A 21,402-nucleotide genomic window follows, 5' to 3' on the forward strand; every position below is an offset into this window, starting at 1 on the left:
CACTGTGGAAAACAATGGGGTCCATCAACTGTTTGGTTATCCATATTCTTTAAAATATCTTCTTTTGCGTTCAGTAGAAGAAAGAAATCCATACATTTTTGGACTTGAGAATGAGTAAATGATGACAGAATTTTAATTTTTGAGTGAACTATCCCTTTAATAAATGTTACTTTTTTGCATTTTGTTTTTATAGGTGTTTTGATATGTGCTTTCCATGTATATTTGTCATCTAACAATAATCCCAAATACTTAAATTAAGTTTAAAGACCCTCTTCAACAGCTGACCATATAATGTTTCTTAACACCAACGCTGTGCTTATCATGTTGCAAGTAGTCATAAAACTGAAGTTGCGATAGTATTTTCTTCCCTTTTGTGACATTTTTTTTTCTATGAGCAATACAGTCATGGTTGTTATACACAAGCAGCCTATATACCATTAATGTAATATACAAAATCAACATAACCTATTTGAGACTGTGAAACATGTACATACAGTTTATTGATAAGTAAAATCAGTTTATTGTAGTGCAAGAACAAGAGGTAAAATACAAATATTATACGTATAAATAACATTATTTATTACATTATTTTACATTATAGATATAATCTTTAAAACATTGTATGGCACTATCCACAAATGAGTGTACCCCTCATGGAAAGTGCGTATTGTAAATAAAAGTTAGACAGAGCTTAAATGTCCTGCTCCCTCATTTCACTTTCTGTATCTGAGGAATGTCCAATAAGCACAAATGTTCATTTCTTGAAACAAAATAGTTTTTGCTGAACCACAATATAATTTAAACCATTTTAAACTGAAGTGACTTTAGAACACAACTGAGATTCACCACAGAGTTTTTCCCTTGCATCTTGACAGTCTTTTTATGCAGATGAGGTAGTTTTCAGGAAGTATCAAACTCCAGATTCCACCTCCTGCCAGCTTGATCGACTTCTCTGACATTAAAAAGTTTCCCATGAAAGTGTCAGTTGTCACAGAGGTCAAAAGTGGAATAGAAAACTATCAAAATATGAAAAAGCTGAACAACTGTTTGTGCCCTCAGTGGATCCTCAGCTTGAAGACTTTGGAAAGAGGTGTTTTGGCACTGGAGTACATCAGGTATGAACCCTCTTCTGAGGTAAAGAACTCCCAGTCACTGCATCCTATAGTAGGTAACCGATGGACAGGGACAAAACCCTCATATCCCTGCCATCTGTCAGAGACAAAAACAATAAAAGTGAAAAAGACTACCTGAAAAATGTGTAGTAGCTTGTAACTACATCACCTTAAAATAGTGTTACCCTATACAGTTGCACAACCACCCACAATGCCAAAGTACTGCAGTATGTGTAAATTGAAGTTATGACGTTTTGAATTATACCTGTATATAACACTGTTCAAAGAGTAAGACGATCCATCATAAGAGTTGGCTACAACTAAAAAGTGCTCATCTCCAAGCGAAAAGAACTCCCAGTCCACCGCACTGGCATACAAGAAGACATAGTCAAAAGATGTGAAATATGATTATGACTCTCAACCCCCAAAAATCTTTTATAGTTCAGACTTTACCTGTATGTTATAATGTCTTGAAACTTGAGGAACATCTTGGTTGTCATATCAAGTTCATATATAGTTGAGTTGATGGTATAGAGGCTCGGTCCTCTCTCACACAGCATGTGTCCATTGGCAACAGCAAGAAAGACTCTGTTTCCAATCTGAAACATTTCCCAGTCTGTAGCCCCAAATGTCTAGAGAAATTAAAGATATACGTTCAGAAAGAAAGATTGGGTTTGGTAATAATAAGGGTAACACTAGTTGGTAATGCATCAACTAACATTAAAGCTGCAGTTCGTAACCTTTTTTGGTTAAAAATGAAAATCAATTTTTGAGCAAGTACATAACCAGCCAGTGTTCAAAACTATCTCCTTACCTTAGCCTGATTCACAACGGTAAGCTTGTAATAATGTTTTCTAATTCAGGTGGTACTGGTTGGTTTCCACGGGAAATTCAAGCATGCCACCATTCATTTTTTGCAAAATGGAACCTCATTGTAAAGTGTTACCAAAATAAATTTCCCTAAGCACTCAGGTTGATCTTATCGTTGTCTCTCAAAAAATTAGGTTAAGGTAAAAGGCTGCCTACACTATTTCTGATATCAAACTAATATAGATGCTAAACTTTTGCAAACACACATACACTATATTGCCAAAAGTATTGGGACACCCCTTCAAATCATTGAATTCAAGTGTTCCCATCACTTCCATGGCCACAGGTGTATAAAATCAAGCACCTAGGCATGCAGAACTTCTACAAACATTTGTGAAAGAATGGGTCGCTCTCAGGAGCTCAGTGAATTCAAGCGTGGTACCGTGATAGGTTGCCACCTGTGCAATAAGTCCATCCATGAAATTTCCTCACTACTAAATATTCCACGGTCAAATGTTAGGGGGAATCATCACAAATTGGAAGCAATTGGGAACAACTGCAACTCAGCCACGAAGTGGTAGGCCACATAAAATCACAGAGCGGGATCAGCGCATACTGAGGCACACAGTGCGCAGAAGTCGCCAACTTTCTGCAGAGTCAATAGCTACAGACCTCTAAACTTCATTTGGCCTTCAGATTAGCTCAAGAACAGTGCGTAGAGAGCTTCATGGAATGGGTTTCCATGGCCGAGCAGCTGCATCCTAGCCTTACATCACCAAGTACAATGCAGAGCGCCGGATGCAGTGGTGTAAAGCACACCAGCACTGGACTCTAGAGCAGTGGAGACCTGTTCTCTGGAGTGACGAATTACACTTCTCTGTCTGGCAATCCGATGGACGAGTCTGGGTTTGGTGGTTGCAGGAGAATGGTACTTGCCTGACTGCATTGTGTCAAGTGTAAAGTTTGGTGGAGGGGGCTTATGGTGTGGGGTTGTTTTTCATGGGTTGGGCTTGACCCCTTAGTTCCAGTGAAAGGAACTCTTAATGCTTCGGCATACCAAGACATTTTGGACAATATCATGCTCCCAACTTTGTGGGAACAGTTTGGGGATGGCTCCTTCCTGTTCCAACATGACTGCGCACCAGTGCACAAAGCAAGGTCCATAAAGTCATGGGTGACCGAGTTTGGTGTGGGGGAACTTAACTGCACAGAATCCTGACCTCAACCCGACAGAACACCTTTGAGATGAATTAGAGCGGAGACTGCGAGCCAGGCCTTCTTGTCCAACATCAATGCCTGACCTCACAAATGTGCTTCTAGAAGAATGGTCAAAAATTCCCAAAAACACACTCCTAAACCTTGTGGAAATCCTTCCCAGAAGAGTTGAGGCTGTTGTAGCTACAAAGGGTGGGCCAACTCCATATTAAACACTACAGATTAAGAATGGGGTGTCATTAAAGTTCTTGTGCACGTAAAGGCAGGCGTCCCAAAACTTTTGGCAATATAGTGTATTATTCATTGGTTAAAACCATTGTAGTGTCATAAGAAAACATTGTCCTGCTGAATTGACACTGACTGCATCAGTAACTTCACGAGATCCATATCACATATATGACTATGATTTTGTTAGATGGTAAGATCTCAAGAATTTAATTATAGTGTAACATCATCTAAACACTTGATATTAACCAAAAACTCTTCTTGTTCTTTATTCCCCTGTAAAACACATCTGCACACAGGGAAATTCCCATCTTAAACGGCTGACAACATCACAAGCGGTGAGTCTGCCTCATAAAGTCTGTTGACATCAGTGATTTAGAGCAAATTCAATGGTGAATGAAAATGTTTAACAATTTTATAGATTTGTACACGCTCAGAAAAAAAAGGTACACTGGGGCAGTACCCTTTCAGAGTCCATATTAGTGCCTCAAAGGTAAATATTGGTATCAAAAGTGTGCATATTAGTACCTAAATGGTACATATTAGAACCATCTTAAAGGGTACTGTCCCAGTGACAGCTTGTGTTCCTTTCTTTTCTGAGAGTGTATGAAAGCAGCCATTACTAGTCCCATTACTATGGGACTAGAATGACCCGAAACTGGGTATATGACAAAATAGTTCCTAGTGATATTTATCAGAAATCCCCTTTCCAATCCCAATACCCATGAACAGACTTTTTCTATATCTCATGTTTGCAAAAAAGATGTCTTTTTCCTTTAAATAAAAAAAATTCCTGTTTAATAAAATAAATTGCAGTGAAGAAAAGTGAAAAGTTTTTGACAAGATTTCAAGCAATAAATCACTTTCGGTACTAGTTCAGGGTCTTTTACGGCTGTTAAAGCTTTAGTTCACCCTATAATTAAACAACTCCAGCGATACCACAGATGCCCCAAGGTAACTCAGTGAGAACAGGTGTCAGGTAAATGTAAAATAACATGCTGCAGCTGGGAAACACCTACACGAGTCCTTCATTCATCTTTTTTTTTTTTTCATGTGTCATGATTTTCCACTTCATTTACCTGTAATGAATTTCTTAATGTGTAAATCAGGACAGAAATGTACCTCATTCACATCAGTTTTTCCATTCAAAGTAAACCAATTCTAGATGGTCATCACGTTTCAGAATGATCCATTTGATTTTAAGCCATCAGCAAGTTTCAGGGCCTTGCGAGGCATTTTCAAATGATGAAATATGCTTTCTAAACTCACCCTTATAGTCTGAAAGAGCTGAAAGCCTCCTCCAAGCCAGATATAGATTGATGAATCTATTTGGGTGGAGATGCCATCAAATGCATTGGCCACTGCTAGGAAGTGGTAGGGCCCTACGGTGAAAAACTCCCAGTCATAAGCTCCCGATGTGGAGATGGTCTGGTTCACCTCAAACGTCTTGGTGCCTGGGTTCCACTTATAAACAACACTGTTAATGTTGTGATTCCCATTCTCTAAAAGGGATGACAGGGACATAATATAAGGGTTTAAAATAAAAAGTGCAACTATTCTCACAATTGCCACCAATTTTTGAAATTGGTGATACCATCTACTGAACTGCATCAGTGGCTCAAAACTTATCAGTAAATATAGTAAAGTTCACACTCATCCTCATGTCATTCCAAACTCATTTCAGTAGAATCCTTACATGTCACATATATTGGACTATACTGAAATATATGGACTGTTTAATGGTGCTCTTTTTGGAGTTTGACAATCCCTATAGTCACAATATTCTTTCATTGTATGAAAAACATATCTGAAAATATCTTTGTGTAAAGCCATACAGCATGATGGTGAGCATGAATTTTAATTTTGGGGTTAAAGGATTAGTTCACTTCAGAATTAAAATTTCCTGATAATTTACTCACCCCCATGTTATCCAAGATGTTTATTTGTGATTTGGTTTTTGAGGAAAACATTCCAGGATTTTTCTCCTTATAGTGGACTTGTTGAAGGTTGAATGGGTTGAAGGTCCAAATTGAGTTTCAAAACAGCTTCAAAGGGCTTTACACAATCCCAGATGAGGAATAAGGGTCTTATCTAGCGAAACAATCGGTCATTTTCGAAAAAAAAAATACATTTATATACTTTTTAACCACAAGTTCTCATCTTGCACTAGCTCTGCGCTGCACATTACGTGATCACGTTGGAAAGGTCACACATGACGTAGGGGGAAGTACCGCGGTAGGGTGAAAATATTTTCTCCTCCAACTTCAAAATCGTCCAACATCGTAGTTTTTCCTTTTCTTTCTAAAGGCCTTTGCACGTTTGCTTTGTCATGCGTGACCTTTCCAACTTGATTACATAATATGTGGTGCATCGCAGAGCAGTGCAAGACGAGCATTTGTAGTTAAAAGTATATAATTTTTATTTATTTTTTAGAAAATGACCGATCGTTTTGCTAGATAAGACCCTTATTCCTTGTCTGGGATCATGTGGAGCTGCATTGAAATTGCAATTTGAGCCTTCAACCCGTTGGTAGCCATTGAAGTCCACTATATGGAGAAAAATCCTGGAATGTTTTCCCTTATAAAACCTTAATTTAATTTCAAAAACCATAAGAAACTTCTTTCAAAAACATTAAATCATCGTAATGATTCCAAACGATTCCCGTGATGTATGAACAAGTCATGATGATATTGTCTGGATTCAGCTGCACCACACCATTATAGGACCAACCTGTTCGGTGATTGGCCACAGCCAAAAAAGCTTCATTATTAATATGGAAGGCTTCCCAGTCACGAGCGCCGTGCGTCTCCAGGGTTTGATGACGCACAAATTTCAGCCTCTTATTACTCCACCTATAGATCACAGACAGCTCTCGCTGTCCGTCCGCTGGGCCCACCGAGTTCGACACCGCCAAGAATATCTGGCACACATACAACACACACAGTGATAAATGAGCCTGATACAGACAAACAGAGATAATGTTACACTTATCTGTCAGTCTGTCATTTGGCTATCACAAATCCAGCTCGCTAAATTTAGAACAGCGTGAAGATCAGGTGGTAGATATATACTGCACCATATAGCTTAGTGTGAGTCATAATTTCACTCAGGCGAAGAGTTTAGTGATGTTTTTACTGATACAAATACAGGCTCCATGATTTACAGTAATGATAATGTAAGGAGCTGCAGGTTTCAACAAAGAACTTTTATTACTTCCTATTCTTTATAATTCAAGATCTGTGTGATATAATTAAGACTAAGAAATTACACTGCAGACAGACAGATGTGTATAAATGATTCATTCATTCAGGGAAGGGAAAGATCATCAGACAAAATTAATTTCTTTGATTGACTACAATGGTGATTTAAAGTTATTGCGTACGTTTGTACTGAGTGAAAGAAACACCACATCAAAACACATCTGTCTCCTGAAGTGCAGTGTAAAGTCTATTCTCTGTGGATCTGTGCATGATTGAGTGGAAAACATTCAGTTCACACTTTTGGTACTGAACCATGTCCCTTACCTGCCTCCCTTAACATTTCACCCCAGGCTTTTTCTGCCAGTAATTCTTTCCTAATGAAGTGCCAATCACTGCTCTCTACAGCTGCACTGTACAACCTTTGCCTGTTTATAGGAGCAGTAAGTGATTTCTGAGGAACGAAATGTAACGAAAATAAGAATTGTCGATTTTGATTTAATGGTGACTGTGTAAGCTTAATATTCAAATTAAATAGATTCAATTTTAAAATCAGTCTTTATTTAAAAAAAGAAAAAAAACTACTATTGATTACTAACGACAAGGGGTGTGACGAGACCAGTATCTCACGAGACGAGACGAGACTCGAGATTTTTACACACTATTTTTAAGAAATACTCAATGGCGAAATACATGATTGAAAAAATATTCTGCAGGTGTATTTTAAATGTTTTAACTTATCATCTTGTAATGAATGTCACAAATTGCTAAGGTACCTGGGGTAGTCACTATGGTGTTGCTAAGTGGTCGCTAGGGTGTTATAGGTGGTTGCTAGGCGGTTGCTATGGTAACCTGGGTGGTTGCTAGGGTGTTGCTAAGGTACTTGGAGTGGTTGCTAAGGTGTTGCTAGGCGGTTGCTAGGGTGTTCTGGGTGGTTGTTAGGGTAACCTGGGTGGTTGCTAGTCGGTTGCTAGGCAGTTGCTAGGGTACTTGGGGTGGTTGCTAAGGTGTTGCTATGCGGTTGCTAGGGTGTTTTGGGTGGTTGCTAGGCGGTTGCTATGGTAACCTGGATGGTTGCTAGGCAGTTGCTAGGGTACTTGGGATGGTTGATAAAGGTGTTGCTAGGAGGTTGCTATGGTAACCTGGGTGGTTGCTAGGCAGTTGCTAGGGTACTTGGGGTGGTTGCTAAAGGTGTTGCTAGGCAGTTGCTAAGGTACTTGGGGTGGTTGCTAAGGTGTTGCTAGAGTGTTCCGGGTGGTTGCTAGGCGTTGCTATGGTAACCTGGGTGGTTGCTAGGAAGTTGCTAGGGTACTTGGGGTGGTTGCTAAGGTGTTGCTAGGCGGTTGCTATGGTAACCTGGGTGGTTGCTAGGCGGTTGCTAGGCAGTTGCTATGGTACTTGGGGTGGTTGCTAAGGTGTTGCTAGAGTGTTCTTGGTGGTTGCTAGGCACTAGCACTAGCTCTGCGATGCACCGTGCATTACGTAATCACGTTGGAAAGGTCACACATGATTAGCTAATCTAACGACTATTGCTGCCTTCACGTGCTCTCGTTTCCTAGGTAAAAAATTGCACATGAATGCCCTCTCACGTCGAAACTTGAATGCGATAAGCTCGTAATCATGACTTCAGAAGTGGGAATTATCAAATTTCATATAGTACATGAAAGCAGCATAAATATTTTCCAGAACTGACTGCAAACTGGCATTCAGAACTGCCTAAATTTAGTCAGCAATGCCCAATTTCCTATGATCCAATTAATTCCCGAAGGATGAAATCAAGTCCAGCCCTACATTTTTTCTCATTCCAGAAGCCATTTCACTCGGATATACATTACAATAGGGAAGAAAAATGGCTGTTGCCATTTTTGTTTCATGCTGACTTTAATCATTTCATGGTGTCTGGAAAATATATTTTTTACTTGACAGTTGTGGCACCTGAAAGTTTTAGACTTTGACAACATTATTGTCAGTGTTGGGGTAACACATTACAAGTAACCCGAGTTACATAATCAGATTACTTTTTTAACTAGTAAAGTAAAGCATTACTTTTAAATTTAAAAAAAATTTTCAAACAAGTAACGCAAGTTACTTTGTTTTCCCATTTATTGACTGACAGCTCTCCTGTCTCCATATTGTGAGAAATCGGCATAAGTGCAGAGGCATTGTGTGCGCTGTGATGGTTATTGTTGTTCTAGACTAAATGTGAGCAGGCATTTACTCATTCGCTTGCACAAAAACAGATAAAAATAGTAAAAAAAAATTAAACTCAGAATACTACACAAACCTGCAATAATTTAATTTTAAACAGTACAAATATACTTTATGTATTTAATCTCACTTTATTAACCAATGTCTTTGCTGCTGACCTTCAATGATTCAAATCAACGATACGAATAAGCAAAAATTACTGAAGAGTGTTGAACTTTTTTCTCCTGCATTCTATTCTTCTGTGACTCAGAACAGCAGCACAGCTGAAAGGTTTGTTTGAGCTGCGCCCTCTACTGAACAGGCATGAATTTGCATTTCCTTTACCCTGAGGCTTACTTTTGGGGCCCTATCATACACCCGGTGCAATGCGACGCAAGGAGTATTGATAGTTTCAGCCTGACGCAGTTATCATTTTCACGTCCAGCGCACACGTCATTTAAATAGCAAATGCACTGGATAGTCATTGCATGTATCAGAATTACCTATTTGAAGTAATGATGAATGAAATTTGCTAATTATTTGACCAATTGTGGCAATACACACATGTATTTAAACTGACTCATCAGGTTGAGAGTGTCTACATTCCACCATGTAAATAGCAATCCGTCACTGGTGCAAGCGCACCTGGCTTTTAAAAGGAATGGAAGATGACACTTTGATTGGTTAATTGCATGTTATGCCCAAAACACACCCATGACTCATTAAGAGACTAGGTACAACCCTTTTGGACCATGCGCTGACCTTTGGCAAAAAGTGGATTCGGACACGCCCTAAGTGCACCTGCACCATGTGCTTCAGACCATGTGCTTAGATAATTAAAACAGGGCCCTTGGTGTGAAAGGGCCTTTACATTTGGCAATATTAGAACTTTTTTTCAAGCCCAGCCCAGGTGAGAAAAAGTAACTCAAAAGTAATGTAACACATTACTTTCCTTAAAAAGTGATGCAATTAGTTACTTTTTTAGAGATTAACGCAATGCATTACTTTTAAAAGAAACGTTCCCCAACAATAATCATTATCTTTTCTCACCTTCCTCCCTATAGTGAATTGCTTCCATGCCTGGGCCTTAAAGGTGCTAATGTTCTGGTAGAGCTGGAAGTTGCCATGGATCCAGCGGTAGATGGCAGAGCCTGGTTTGTTGGCCCGATGAGCCATAGCAGCAAACAGCCCAACAGAGGGGATCTGGAAAAGCTCGATGTCCAGCGTCTCTGAGGTGGTGTAGAGGTCCTGGTAATCATCTACATAGTCTAGTCTGTCTTTCTCTGTAGAATGAACAGTGTAAAAAATAATTACTGAGGAACCTCAGCTGGCATAACACAAAACAGTGTAAAAAAAAAAATAACCAGGGTTTTGGTCATGGTATTCATGTAGTACTGTGGTGTTACCATCTGATACTATATCACCATTACCACAGCACTTCTTGGTAAAGTATCTGATCGATTATGCTTGTTGTTAATAATAATTATAGGTTCTGGGATTTATATAAATATTGCATGTGAAATTTAAATGTGGCATGATTTTCTAAATTTAAATGGGAAACTCTAACAAATCTCAGCTGCATGATTATATAAATCTGTATTTTAAATTAAAACAGTTTTATTACACAGCTATAAAGTTTAAAGTTGGATATATATCCATCTTTATTCGCATACAGTACACTCACATAAATTCACAACTCTCAACATGTTTTTGTAGCAAAATGTAAAATATATTATCGCCCAGCACTTTATATAAAGTCAGATATATATGTATGAAACTTTATTTGCATTCATAAAGATATAGGGCAATATATACTATATAGCATATGTCAACAACCGCTTCATTGCTTGTATCACCCAGCTCTAATCTAATTGTGACTAAAAGGCATGAAGATATTAAGACAAATAAACAGTAACATCATGGTTTTCCTTAAAGCTGCTTTGAAACAATGTTAATTGCAAAAAACGCTATATAAATAAATTTGACTTGGCTTGAGAGATCACAATCTTAAAGGGTTAGTTCACTTAAAATTTGAACTTTCTGTCATTAATTACTCACCCTCATGTCTTTCCAAACCCGTAAGACTTTCATTCATCTTTGGGACACAAATCTTTTTGATGAAATCTGAGAGATTTCTGTCCCTCCATAGACAGCAACGCAACTGACACTTTGACGCTTTAAAAGTTAGGGTTGGGTTAGGGTTAGGGTTTTCTGAAGACACACGTTTTTGTTGAATTTAGGGTTTTACTCACATAATAACATTCATCAGCTCACACATCAGTTGTGGTAAACAGAAGCTCAAGCATGTTTTCTTGACGTGTGAGAACCAATGAGGTTCATTCTCATGTGTTACGCAGCATGAGCTTCCGGAAGAGTTTTGTTCTCGGTTGAGCTTCTGTTTATGTTCACTGATCAATGTTTATATGTGAATAAAAGATTATTTAATTCAATCTGTTCATCATATAAAGTGATCGTGTCTCTTCAGGAAATTTGGACTAAACTGTTCAATTCATATGGATTAGTTGTATGATCTCTTTATAAACTTTCTGAAGAGTCAAAGTTTCAGTTGCATAAGTATTACGGTTGCAAAATAAGTTTCAGTTGGAAGAGTATTACGGGTTTTGAACAACATGAGGGTGAGTAATTAATGACAGAATTTTCATTTTTGGGTGAACTATCCCTTTAAAGTTAAAATTAAACATTTTTTTAGTAAATCCATTATTATTTTTTTCTTCAATCTTCCTACCTTGCAGCATAGAGTGCCAGTATGCACCATCACATAGGAAGAGGCCCTTTTTAAGAGTGTCAAACCAGAGTTGTCCCTGCTCCGCCGCAGTGCATTCTGGTTTAGACCCCAGGGTCACACGGACCTCCGTTTCTGAACATTGAAGTGAGAATGCATAAGTTCAAGTACACATACTGAGCAAATATGCTTAAAGTAATATTTCTTTTTGAATTACATTAAAATATATTGTATTTGATAATCTGTGATTACTGGATTTGTACAATATATATATGTATTATTTTTTAAATTGGATGACTATTTGTAATAGATCTACTTCATCAAAAGAATATGGATATGAAACAATGAACAAAATCTCTGTTACGTCATCACAGGCGTAAAGTGTAAAACAATGTGTCTAGTCATCTCAGACAGTGAGGGTGTAAAAATATTAACCAAGGTGTGTAATCTAGATCAAAGTTGCCATTAGCTCATTTAAATTGTCAATACAAATTATGTAAACACAGCATTGTTTGTCATGCCCGAGATGTGTGCCAGCGTAAACCCCCTCATCACCAGCACACACTCAATCACTGACAGCTCTCACTGCAAGTGGTATAACCTCTGTTTTCCTTTTCAGAGCGAAACAAGTGTCAGATGTTTAGTTTGGGCTGATAACTCAATCCGACCATGGGCGATATGTCATCAGTGTGGTCTTTCGCACCACAGATCTGTTCTTTTCCTCAAAATGTTGTACATGGCTCCAGTCATGATAAAATAATTTTTTTGTAATGGTTCATTGTAACTCTGTGTTAACATTGGCTATGTTGATATGTTTAACCAGCCTATTTTCCATTAAGCATCTCAGTTTAAACTCTTATCATGTCAAAAGTAGTCATATGGAGTACTTTTACGATATCCGTAAAGTAGTCCGTATGACTACTTTTGACCTTTCCAGTCATATGGGTTTGGAATGACATTTTTATTTATTTATTTTTATTAGGATTTTTATATTCCTTTTAATTCAACCTTAAAATCACTTGAATTTAAACATTTAGTTTTACCATATGGAGGGAGCAGGGCATCATTCATGTGGGATTTCGCTGGCAAATTTGACAGAATTGTAGGAACAGAAAGCTCAACCAGTGACGGATTGGAGGAGGGGCAAACACGTGACGTCGCGTCCGATCCAGGTAAAAGGACGAGCTGGCGTAGTAAACCCTTAAGAAAGAAAACAGATCATCTGCTGACCGACAGGTATGTTTGTGTTTATGCTAACATATTTTAAATTTTAAGCAAAATAATTAGCAAAATGAGAATGTAAAGCTCACAGAGAACAGGCCTTTCCACTTCCTTCGACTTCCAATGTGAAACCTGGAGCCATCGGTGCTGAGATCAGAGGGAAATGGCTGTTTATGGACCCTGGAACCCATCAGTGGAAGTACATTACTCACAGAACTCAACTTTGAACTGCAACATTATATATTGTTTCTGTATCTCTTCTATTTTTGTGGTTGGAAAGATCCCTCCCCTAGAAATAACAAATGCCAGGTTCTAAATGCCACCCATGTCGTAAAATAAAACACACTGAATTTGCAGCTAATTCCTCAAGAAATCATTGCAAGTATATGTGCATATTTTGAACAAGACATAATTTTTTTATCTTATAATACAAATTAAAGTGATAGTTCACCCAAAAATGAAAATTCTATCATCATTTACTCACCCTCAAGTTGTTACAAAACTGTATGAGTTTCTTTATTCTGTTCAATACAAAAGAAGATATTTTGAAGAATATGTGTAACCAAACATTTGATGGGCCCCATTGACTTCCATAGTATGGAAAAAAAATAATAATATGAAAGTCAACTGTTTGGTTAACATATATCTTCTTTTGTGTTCAGTAAAAGAAAGAAATTCATACAGGTTTGGAACAACTTGAGGGTGAGTAAATGATGACAGAATTTAAATTTTTTGATGAAAAAAGGTCATCCAAATGCTTATATCTTGTAGTGAATGCCTAAAATGTATTAGGGTCTTTCTACTGCCACTACAGACTCACAGTTCCAGTGGGATGCCACAGTCCAGAGTGAGGGTGGCATGGTGGCCACTGATGGCTAACACCATGCTGTGCCAGTGGTTGTCTGCCAGGTGGATTCTTTTAAAGCTGAGTCGCTCCCTCCCCATTGAGCCCCGATAGATAAGATGGACTTTGTCTTTAGAGAAACGCAGGCCAAGCAGGAGTTGATTGTCATCCTCCCTTACCACGGCCAACAAGTACTCATTCCTCTGAAAGATAGAGTCCAGAGAGACAGTCAGGTTTAGGTTGTCATTCATTTGGGACATTCACCATATCATGTGATATCTTTTATATCATGTTTATATAGCCATTTCCAACCCTCTTTCTGACCTTTGTGGGCCAAAACCTAGAATTGAGTTAGCATTTTAGTATTTTTTGTTTTTTTTAAATGTCTAAAATAAGGTTTGTGGTTAAAGGTGCCCTAGAATCAAAAATTGAATTTACCTTGGCATAGTTGAATAACAAGAGTTCAGTACATGGAAAAGACATACGTTGAGTTTCAAACTCCATTGTTTCCTCCTTCTTATATAAATCTCATTTGTTTAAAAGACCTCCGAAGAACAGGCGAATCTCAACATAACACCGACTGTTATCTAACAGTCGGGATCATTAATATGTACGCCCCCAATATTTGCATATGCCAGCTCATGTTCAAGGCATTACACAAGGGCAGCCAGTATTAACGTCTGGTAACGATCTGTGCAGATCCAGACGCCAAGGAGCACGAGATTTAAAGGGGCCACACAGCCTGAATCGGTGCATAGTTAATGATGCCTCAAAATAGAGACAGTCAGGTTTAGGTTGTCATTCATTTGGGTCATTCACCATATCATGTGATATCTTTTATATCATGTTTATATAACCATTTCCAGCCCTCTTTCTGACCTTTGTGGGCCAAAACCTAGAAATTAGTTAGCATTTTAGTCAATTGTTTTTTTTTGTTTTTTTTTTAAATGTCTATAATAAGGTTTGTGGTTAAAGGTGCCCTAGAATCAAAAATTGCCCTAGAATCAAAATAGGCAGTTAAAAAAATTTATTAAAAAAATCGATGGGGTATTTTGAGCTGAAACTTCAGACATATTCAGGGGACACCTTAGACTTATATTATATCTTGTGAAAGAACGTTCTAGGGCACCTTTAACACAAGTGTAAGATATTTTCATGTTTTATTCTATGACAAAAAAATACATCACTAATACCCCTTACTAAAAAGTGGCTAATGGTACATTTTCACAACAACGATGTACTAAAATCAAGAATGTTTTTCCTTTGTGTCTTTTGCATACAGACGACAACGTTGATCTGTGAAAACAAATAAAAATGCTGTATTATGAATGCCAGGCAAGAAGAAAAACTACATGTTTATAAACTGAACACGTAATACGTATGCGCATGATGTCACCATTTTCACAAATTTATGTTTTTGTAGTTTACCTGGAAACAATAATGGTACAGCTTTCAAAAGCTTGCTCTTTGAAACCTGTTTGCATTTTCAGATCCCCAAAATGCCACTGTCATGTAAAAATGAACAGCCAAAATGGATAAAAAGTTTTCTGTTTTTAGTTGAAAACGTTGTTGTGTAAATGGTCCTATAGGGACTATTGAGGTTGTCGGGGACATTAAACATTATCACAGTGAACAGGAAAACTCATCTACTCATTAGTCCGCTTTTACAGCATTGTTGTGATTCTAATAGCTATATATAAATATAAAAATGAATATAAAACTATTCTAACTCATACTTTCATGGTAAATGTTATTTAAATAAAGACTGAAAGAGTTGTCGGAAGCTTAATGGTGGTGACTTGAAGTCATGCGACCGTAGTGTAGTCCGTTTATAGTCTACGTTTAGCTTTTAATGTCTGGCTATTGTATTTAGGCTTTAAAAGTTGTGTTAATTTGTGAAGATTATCATGATGAACAAAACATGTAACAATCATAAACTTTTGGTCACAGAGCTTATTTTCTGCAATAATCCAAAAGCCAATCAAAAAATCCTATTGGGTTTTTGTTGAGGGAATCAGGGTGATGCTAACTTCCGGTTTGACCTAAAAAAAATATGCTATCACTGCAATGCTCTATGATGTGTCCGATGTGTAAATGTGAATCATCAGGTCATCTGTTTGAAGCTCTGAGAGTTTTGGTTTCGAGTTCTGAGAGTTACAGTATAGTGTGGTTTCATATCTCAAAAGATGAAGAAAAAAAATTATTCCTAGTGAAATAACCCCTTTAATATACCTGTAGTACATCAGATTTTAACTGAAACAGCTATTCTCAAAGAGGAAATAAGCCATTTTTGAGACTTTCTATAATGATTAAGCTGACCTGAACATGAGCATCTCTGGACAAAAGCAATTCTGGCATTGAATGACTGTGAGTATAAGCTTACCTTCACTCTAATTTGAGGCACTTTTAGAGTGGCCACTATGGAGAACTCAGCAGGGAAGAGAGGGCAGTTAATGAAGAGCTGAGACGATGGAAAGGTGAGTGCCTGTGTAGGACTGAAGAACTGGACTCCACGAGCACCTCCCTCCTGCACCATACGAACCCCAGCCAGAGCCTCTCCGTTATGGGGCAGCACCCGAGACAGCAGGTCCACTGGATGGAGATCTGTAGAAGAAGTGGACGAAGATTAAAGAGAGAAGTTGAGGAAACATGTAGATGATGCCCCTTTGTCAGAAATAAGGTTTAGCATTGTCTAGTTAACCCCTGCTGGTAGATGTTGTAACTACACCCTCTGGGATCATTCAATAGTTAACAGTAGCCTTTTTAATTATTTATTTATTTATAGGGACCTTATAGAATATCTATTATGCCCTTTCACAAAGTCTTAATTTTGTTTTTGGGGTCTACTAGAAGGTTTTCATGCAAAAAATTTATTTTAAACTGTTGCAGCACCTCTCTTCCTAGTCTGTCAGTAACGCTTTGTTTAGTTCCTGTTTATATGAAGCCCCTCCTTCCAAAAAGCACAGTGTGCTCTGATTGGTCAGCTGGAACAGTGTGTTGTGATTGGTCAACAACTTTAAGCATGTTTCGGAAATGTCACACCCATGGTGATTTTCAACACACTAATAACGCAACTCCACCAGGCCTTGTTCCTTTTTTTTTGCGTATGCCTTGGGTGGGAATTATTTAAATGAGGAATATTGTAATGTGTACATTCCTGGAAGAAAATTGAAGATGTTTCAAGGAGTATAACTCCCTTTGGAGTGGACTTGGAGTGGAGTGGACTTTGTAACTTAGGTGCTAGTCAAGGGTTTGGGTGCGTTCTTGTGATGCCATTCAGCATTGTTGGGACATTATTTTTCCTGTGGTGGTAATTATGACTTATTATCCAGGTGATTGGTACAAAAACTTCTATGGCCATAAGTGAGTAAGCAGGTTGCATACTTCCAATATTGTCTACACCAGCTGAATAACTGCCATTGAGAATGAGAATGCTAATGGATAGATTTCTCCAAGTATAGTTACAGTTGACTCCATCAAGTTTGATAATGAAGTGTCCAAAATTGTTCATTTTGACCAGTATAGTATCATTTTAAACCCCAAAACTAAATATATTTTTGTTTGAAAAGTGCACTTGTGCATTGTGCTATCTATCATGCTTTGAAGTCGGCACAAATAGGAAGTCGCGATAGTATTTTCTTTCTTATTGTGACATAATGAAATGGCTTCTCGAACAAGAAAAAATGTAGGACGGGACTTGATTTTGTCGATGGGGAATTGATTGGATGGTTGTGGTTTGCTATTGCTGTGATTTGATGTGAGTGACAGGATAAGAATAAGAATTGTCAGTTCTTTCATGGAGACTTAATCACCATTTTGTTTTATACACTGCTATTTCATGCAATGAAATCCATACATGTGGCTCAAGAATCTGAATACTTTTGGAACCAATGTATTTTTGCATCTGCGGATGAGAATAGCTTATCAACCAATGTATGCAAATTGCCTTCCATGCAAAATATACAGAGGAAAGAGAGGGAGACTATTACCAGCTCTACTTGGTTCACAGAATTTAAAAAACCCTGAACTTGATTTACTGTCATTCATACATGGTTTAAAAACTTTTAAATAGGGCTCAAGTAATGTTTTTAAGTCCATGACTTCATATTCTCTTTGTTTTTCTTAAATAGTATACATAGTCTTAATCTAAAATATGTGAAGTGACATGAGCACACATTTAATAACAGCATACACACGCTTGCAACTGATACTCTTGGATGTACTGCATACTTCTTAATCAGTTTTCAAACTACAAATAAACGTGTAGGAGGGCAGCCGATACAGAAAAAAAAATGCTTCAAATGAGAACACACACACACACACACACACACTGGTGACAAAGAGATGTCATCTATAGATGTTCAGTGACAGAACTGCAATTTCCTAAACATTCCCAGCATTCTTTGGTTCATCCACATTATTGTGGTATTTACAGCTTCTATTGTAATGACAGTCCTTTAGCTGAGCTCATTGCCCTAATTATGGACCATATAAATGGTGTGATCTTGACATACAAAAGCAATATTTTAAAATACCACTTAGGGAATTTTCTTTGGTAATCTTCTGGTAAACTCTTTTTTATATTAGCATTTTTCTTTTTCTTGTTTCTTTTGCATTGGTATCTAATGTAATTGCCTCCGTGGTATGAAAATTGGGGAATTTAAGCCCGAGGGATGTCGCCGGGATTGGGAAGAGTTTAAATTTTTCCACTGTAGAGACCAAGCTGCAAATCAGAATGACAACATGGATACACACCAGCCGTGTGAATGCATTTGTTTGGCTGTGTGTTACGATTTCACATTTATTTCTTCTATTAAGTGACATTGTGCTGGTCCATAGGGTTCTACAGTGACATTTTCACCAAAAGTCATTGCTAAGGAGACAGGTGTGTCAGTGAAGAACATGCTTGAGATGCAAAAGGTTTAGGGGTGGGGTTAGGGGAGGACCCTCATACATAATTTATACGAAATCGCCACCTCATGAAAAAAGTTGTGTTGGACATGATTTTTTTTGCATGTAATTTCCAATCAAGTTGTAATTTTGTAATTATAGGAAAAGTGTAAAGATATTATGTAGTTGGATGTAATTACATAACAAGCTATGAAGTTAGTCAAAGCAAGGCAAAGGAGTCTGAAATTTTGTTTTAAAAATGTCATTTCTTAATTATCTGTAAATTTAATATATTGTTTGCTCACTGAAGGAAATAAAAAAGTATGAATCATAACAATGTCATTTCCATCATTATTTTCACCACAGATATGCTAGAAATGACATTGGTTGGTCAAGACACTAAAAAAATTACAATAATGTCAGAATTTTTCTACATATACGCATACATACATACATATAGAATCAACAGGGCCAAAAGTGCCCATAGATATTTGTTTAAACACAATAAACCTTTCAAATCAGGACCTGATCTAATCTGGAGAATATTATAGGAGGAAGTCACTTTTTTCTATTCAACTAGTGCATTGAAAAAATGTACTGCACGTATCTCACCTGTACAGGGTTTCCATGGCACGACAGTCACACTTTCTGTCAGTGGTAGAAGCAGACACCAGTGCAGTGCAAGTAGCCACAATGATGGCACCAAGTTCTGCTGTCCTTCCATTAGCTGTTGATTTGCTGATAAAAAAATGTTCTTACAAACTTTTGATTTGCCACAACAACAACAACAAAAAAAAAAACTTTGACCAAATATGAACTTCAGGATGATCCAAAGATAACCGCTGGTCAAGATGCCTTTATATCCTGTATTCTTTGTTCCCTGAAATGTCCAGAATGGAGTCTGTCCCTCATTGTATAATTTTGATTAAAGATTCAATTCAACACCAGTGAGCCATTAGCTACTTAATAAAATGATTTTACAAATTCACAAGTATGTATGAAGAGCAAGCACTGGGTATAGCCTCTCAATACACACTAAATGAAAATACATGTTCTTCCCAAGAAAGTCCTTCCTCATCAACTTAAATGCTAATCATTAACAAGCAGTTTAAAAGAGTCAGAGCCAAAATACTTTCTGAAAGCTGTCATAAAAGTCCTGAAAATCCACAAACTTGTGCTTTTCTCCTCTTCTTCCTAGTTCCTCAGGTGTGTAGAGGCGATCGGAAAGCAGCAGCTAATTCACCTGTCACCTGCAGGGTCAGATGAGCATGTTAACACATCAGAACTACAACTGAGAGCTCAAGGGGCAAAACTGGTGTATTTAGAGAGACATTCAAATGAAACCATGTCAACATGAGAGGAGGGGCTCAGAAGGAGGTACAGAGGCTGAGAGAAAGGCAGACAGAGAGAGAGAGAGAGATTTCCTGCGGTCCTAATCTCAGCATTTCATTGCTTCATAACCCCCTCCTCCCTCTCTCTTTCTGTTTTATTTTCTTCCTCTGGGTGGAGTTCCTCTCGGTGTCCCGATCTGGTTCAGTCTCACTTATTTTTTTCTCGTTGACCTTTGCTGATCTGTAGGCAAAATTCCCCTTAATATGTATGTGTACATTGTAGAAAGTGTGTTGTTACATGCCAGACAACTATTTTCTTAATCTTCACTGTTCGGTATTTTTTTAAATAAAATAAATGATTTGAAATGCAAAGTTGTGTAAGATAATAAGACTTAGGAGATATTTTGAAATAACTGGGAATAATTTGTAAGTGCAAACCTAAAACTTTTTTTATTAGATTTATGGCTAAAATAGAAAAATAGTGTAAGGTTTGGGGTGAAAGAATGAGGTACAGAGAAAACGGGCCTTTATTTGACAATAAAACAAAAGGAAAACAGGACCGGCAGTTGGACAAGGCAAGACTTGACAAGGTAAACAGCATCAGGCAGGGCAGGACACAAAGGTAATAAATAAAGACGAACTGGCAATGGACTGAAAACACAAGGAGAATAAATAGGGAAGGAAATCAGGAGGGTAACAAGGGAGAGCAGGTGGAGCAAATAAACCAACAAGAAGGCTGAGGGTTAAAGCCCAAAGTATAATTCATACACAAGGGTCAGTGTACAGTGTGGGCGACGCAAATTTCATCAACCAAAGAGTACGCGCGTATATGCACCGTCGTTTTTTTGTAACCACGCTTATTTGTACATGCAAGTTGCACATGCGTATTGAATTTTTTTGCAGTAATTAGTTTATCCACAAGGTGGCAACTGTGCCCTGGTGGCGTCAATTCACGAGGTAGTCAAAGAAAAACTGCACAAACAGAACAGAACGGAACGCATGCGAGCTACAGTGACAATGGAGGCCTGTATAGATGACAGATTGTGCAAAGAGGTTAGAAATTACCCTCATTTGTACAACTCTAGCATGAAAGAATACAAATATATTTACATGGGTTGTAACCCGTGATGAGAGATTGCTCAAAACTGCGCATGCGTCAAACACCTACGAGTCAAATGAAGCATGCTTTGCAAGGCTGTGCGTTCGACTGTGCAAGAAAACTAAGTATACCCAGGGCTTTATGGTACGTTCAAGTCCTCCTGGAAAGTTCGTATTTACGAGTTGGAAACTCGTTATTATGGCATCAGGTGGATTCAAGTCACTTTCCACAGAGTAAGATGGCGATGTACCTTCTTTCCATTAACCACACAAAAATATAGCAAGGATTTTTAACTCTGCTTTTAGAAAATGAAGAACAAAGAATGTGCATCAGGTATGTTTTGGTAAATTTCAGGTAAATTTGCCATTAACTATAGACATTGCATCCATTTATTCCACCATGTTTCTCACTTACACACCCCCAACTCAAAAACTTCTCAAAGAAGTACAAAAAAATACTGTGTTTTCCACTTGTAATTACGATGTTGTGGTGGTGTTCACATGCATACTCATAAATACGATACTTCTG

General features: G+C 37.8%; 1 protein-coding gene across 2 annotated transcripts; it reads right to left on the reverse strand.

Annotated features, from left to right (window-relative positions):
* Nucleotides 1–535: 535 nt before the first annotated feature.
* tspeara (thrombospondin-type laminin G domain and EAR repeats a) lies at nt 536–19,858 on the reverse strand. 2 transcript variants are annotated; one of them, XM_067373205.1, is made up of 13 exons: nt 19,617–19,858; nt 19,057–19,182; nt 15,938–16,158; nt 13,531–13,757; nt 12,800–12,890; nt 12,533–12,689; nt 11,493–11,624; nt 9,797–10,029; nt 6,093–6,282; nt 4,632–4,864; nt 1,566–1,744; nt 1,378–1,479; nt 536–1,209 (listed from the first exon to the last, which is right to left on the reverse strand). In XM_067373205.1, exons 2-13 carry the CDS (start codon nt 19,166–19,168, stop codon nt 1,056–1,058), a joined length of 2,031 nt encoding a protein of 676 aa, XP_067229306.1. In that variant the 5' UTR covers nt 19,169–19,182; nt 19,617–19,858; the 3' UTR covers nt 536–1,055. The 2 variants fall into 2 exon arrangements, with proteins under 2 accessions (XP_067229306.1, XP_067229307.1); XM_067373206.1 differs by lacking the exon at nt 11,493–11,624.
* Between the last annotated feature and the right edge of the window lie 1,544 nt (nt 19,859–21,402).

Source organism: Chanodichthys erythropterus, chromosome 21, assembly GCF_024489055.1.
Source record: "Chanodichthys erythropterus isolate Z2021 chromosome 21, ASM2448905v1, whole genome shotgun sequence".
In the NCBI taxonomy this organism is placed as follows: Eukaryota; Metazoa; Chordata; class Actinopteri; order Cypriniformes; family Xenocyprididae; genus Chanodichthys; species Chanodichthys erythropterus.

Coding starts and splice junctions, on each gene's coding strand:
- tspeara (XM_067373205.1), bottom strand. CDS start 19,168: ATGGAAGGACAGCAGAACTTGGTGCCATCATTGTGGCTACTTGCACTG. Junction 11,625..12,532: donor TGCCCTGCTCCCTCCATATG/GTAAAACTAAAT, acceptor TTCAATGTTCAG/AAACGGAGGTCCGTGTGACC. Junction 1,210..1,377: donor TTGAACAGTGTTATATACAG/GTATAATTCAAA, acceptor TGTCTCTGACAG/ATGGCAGGGATATGAGGGTT.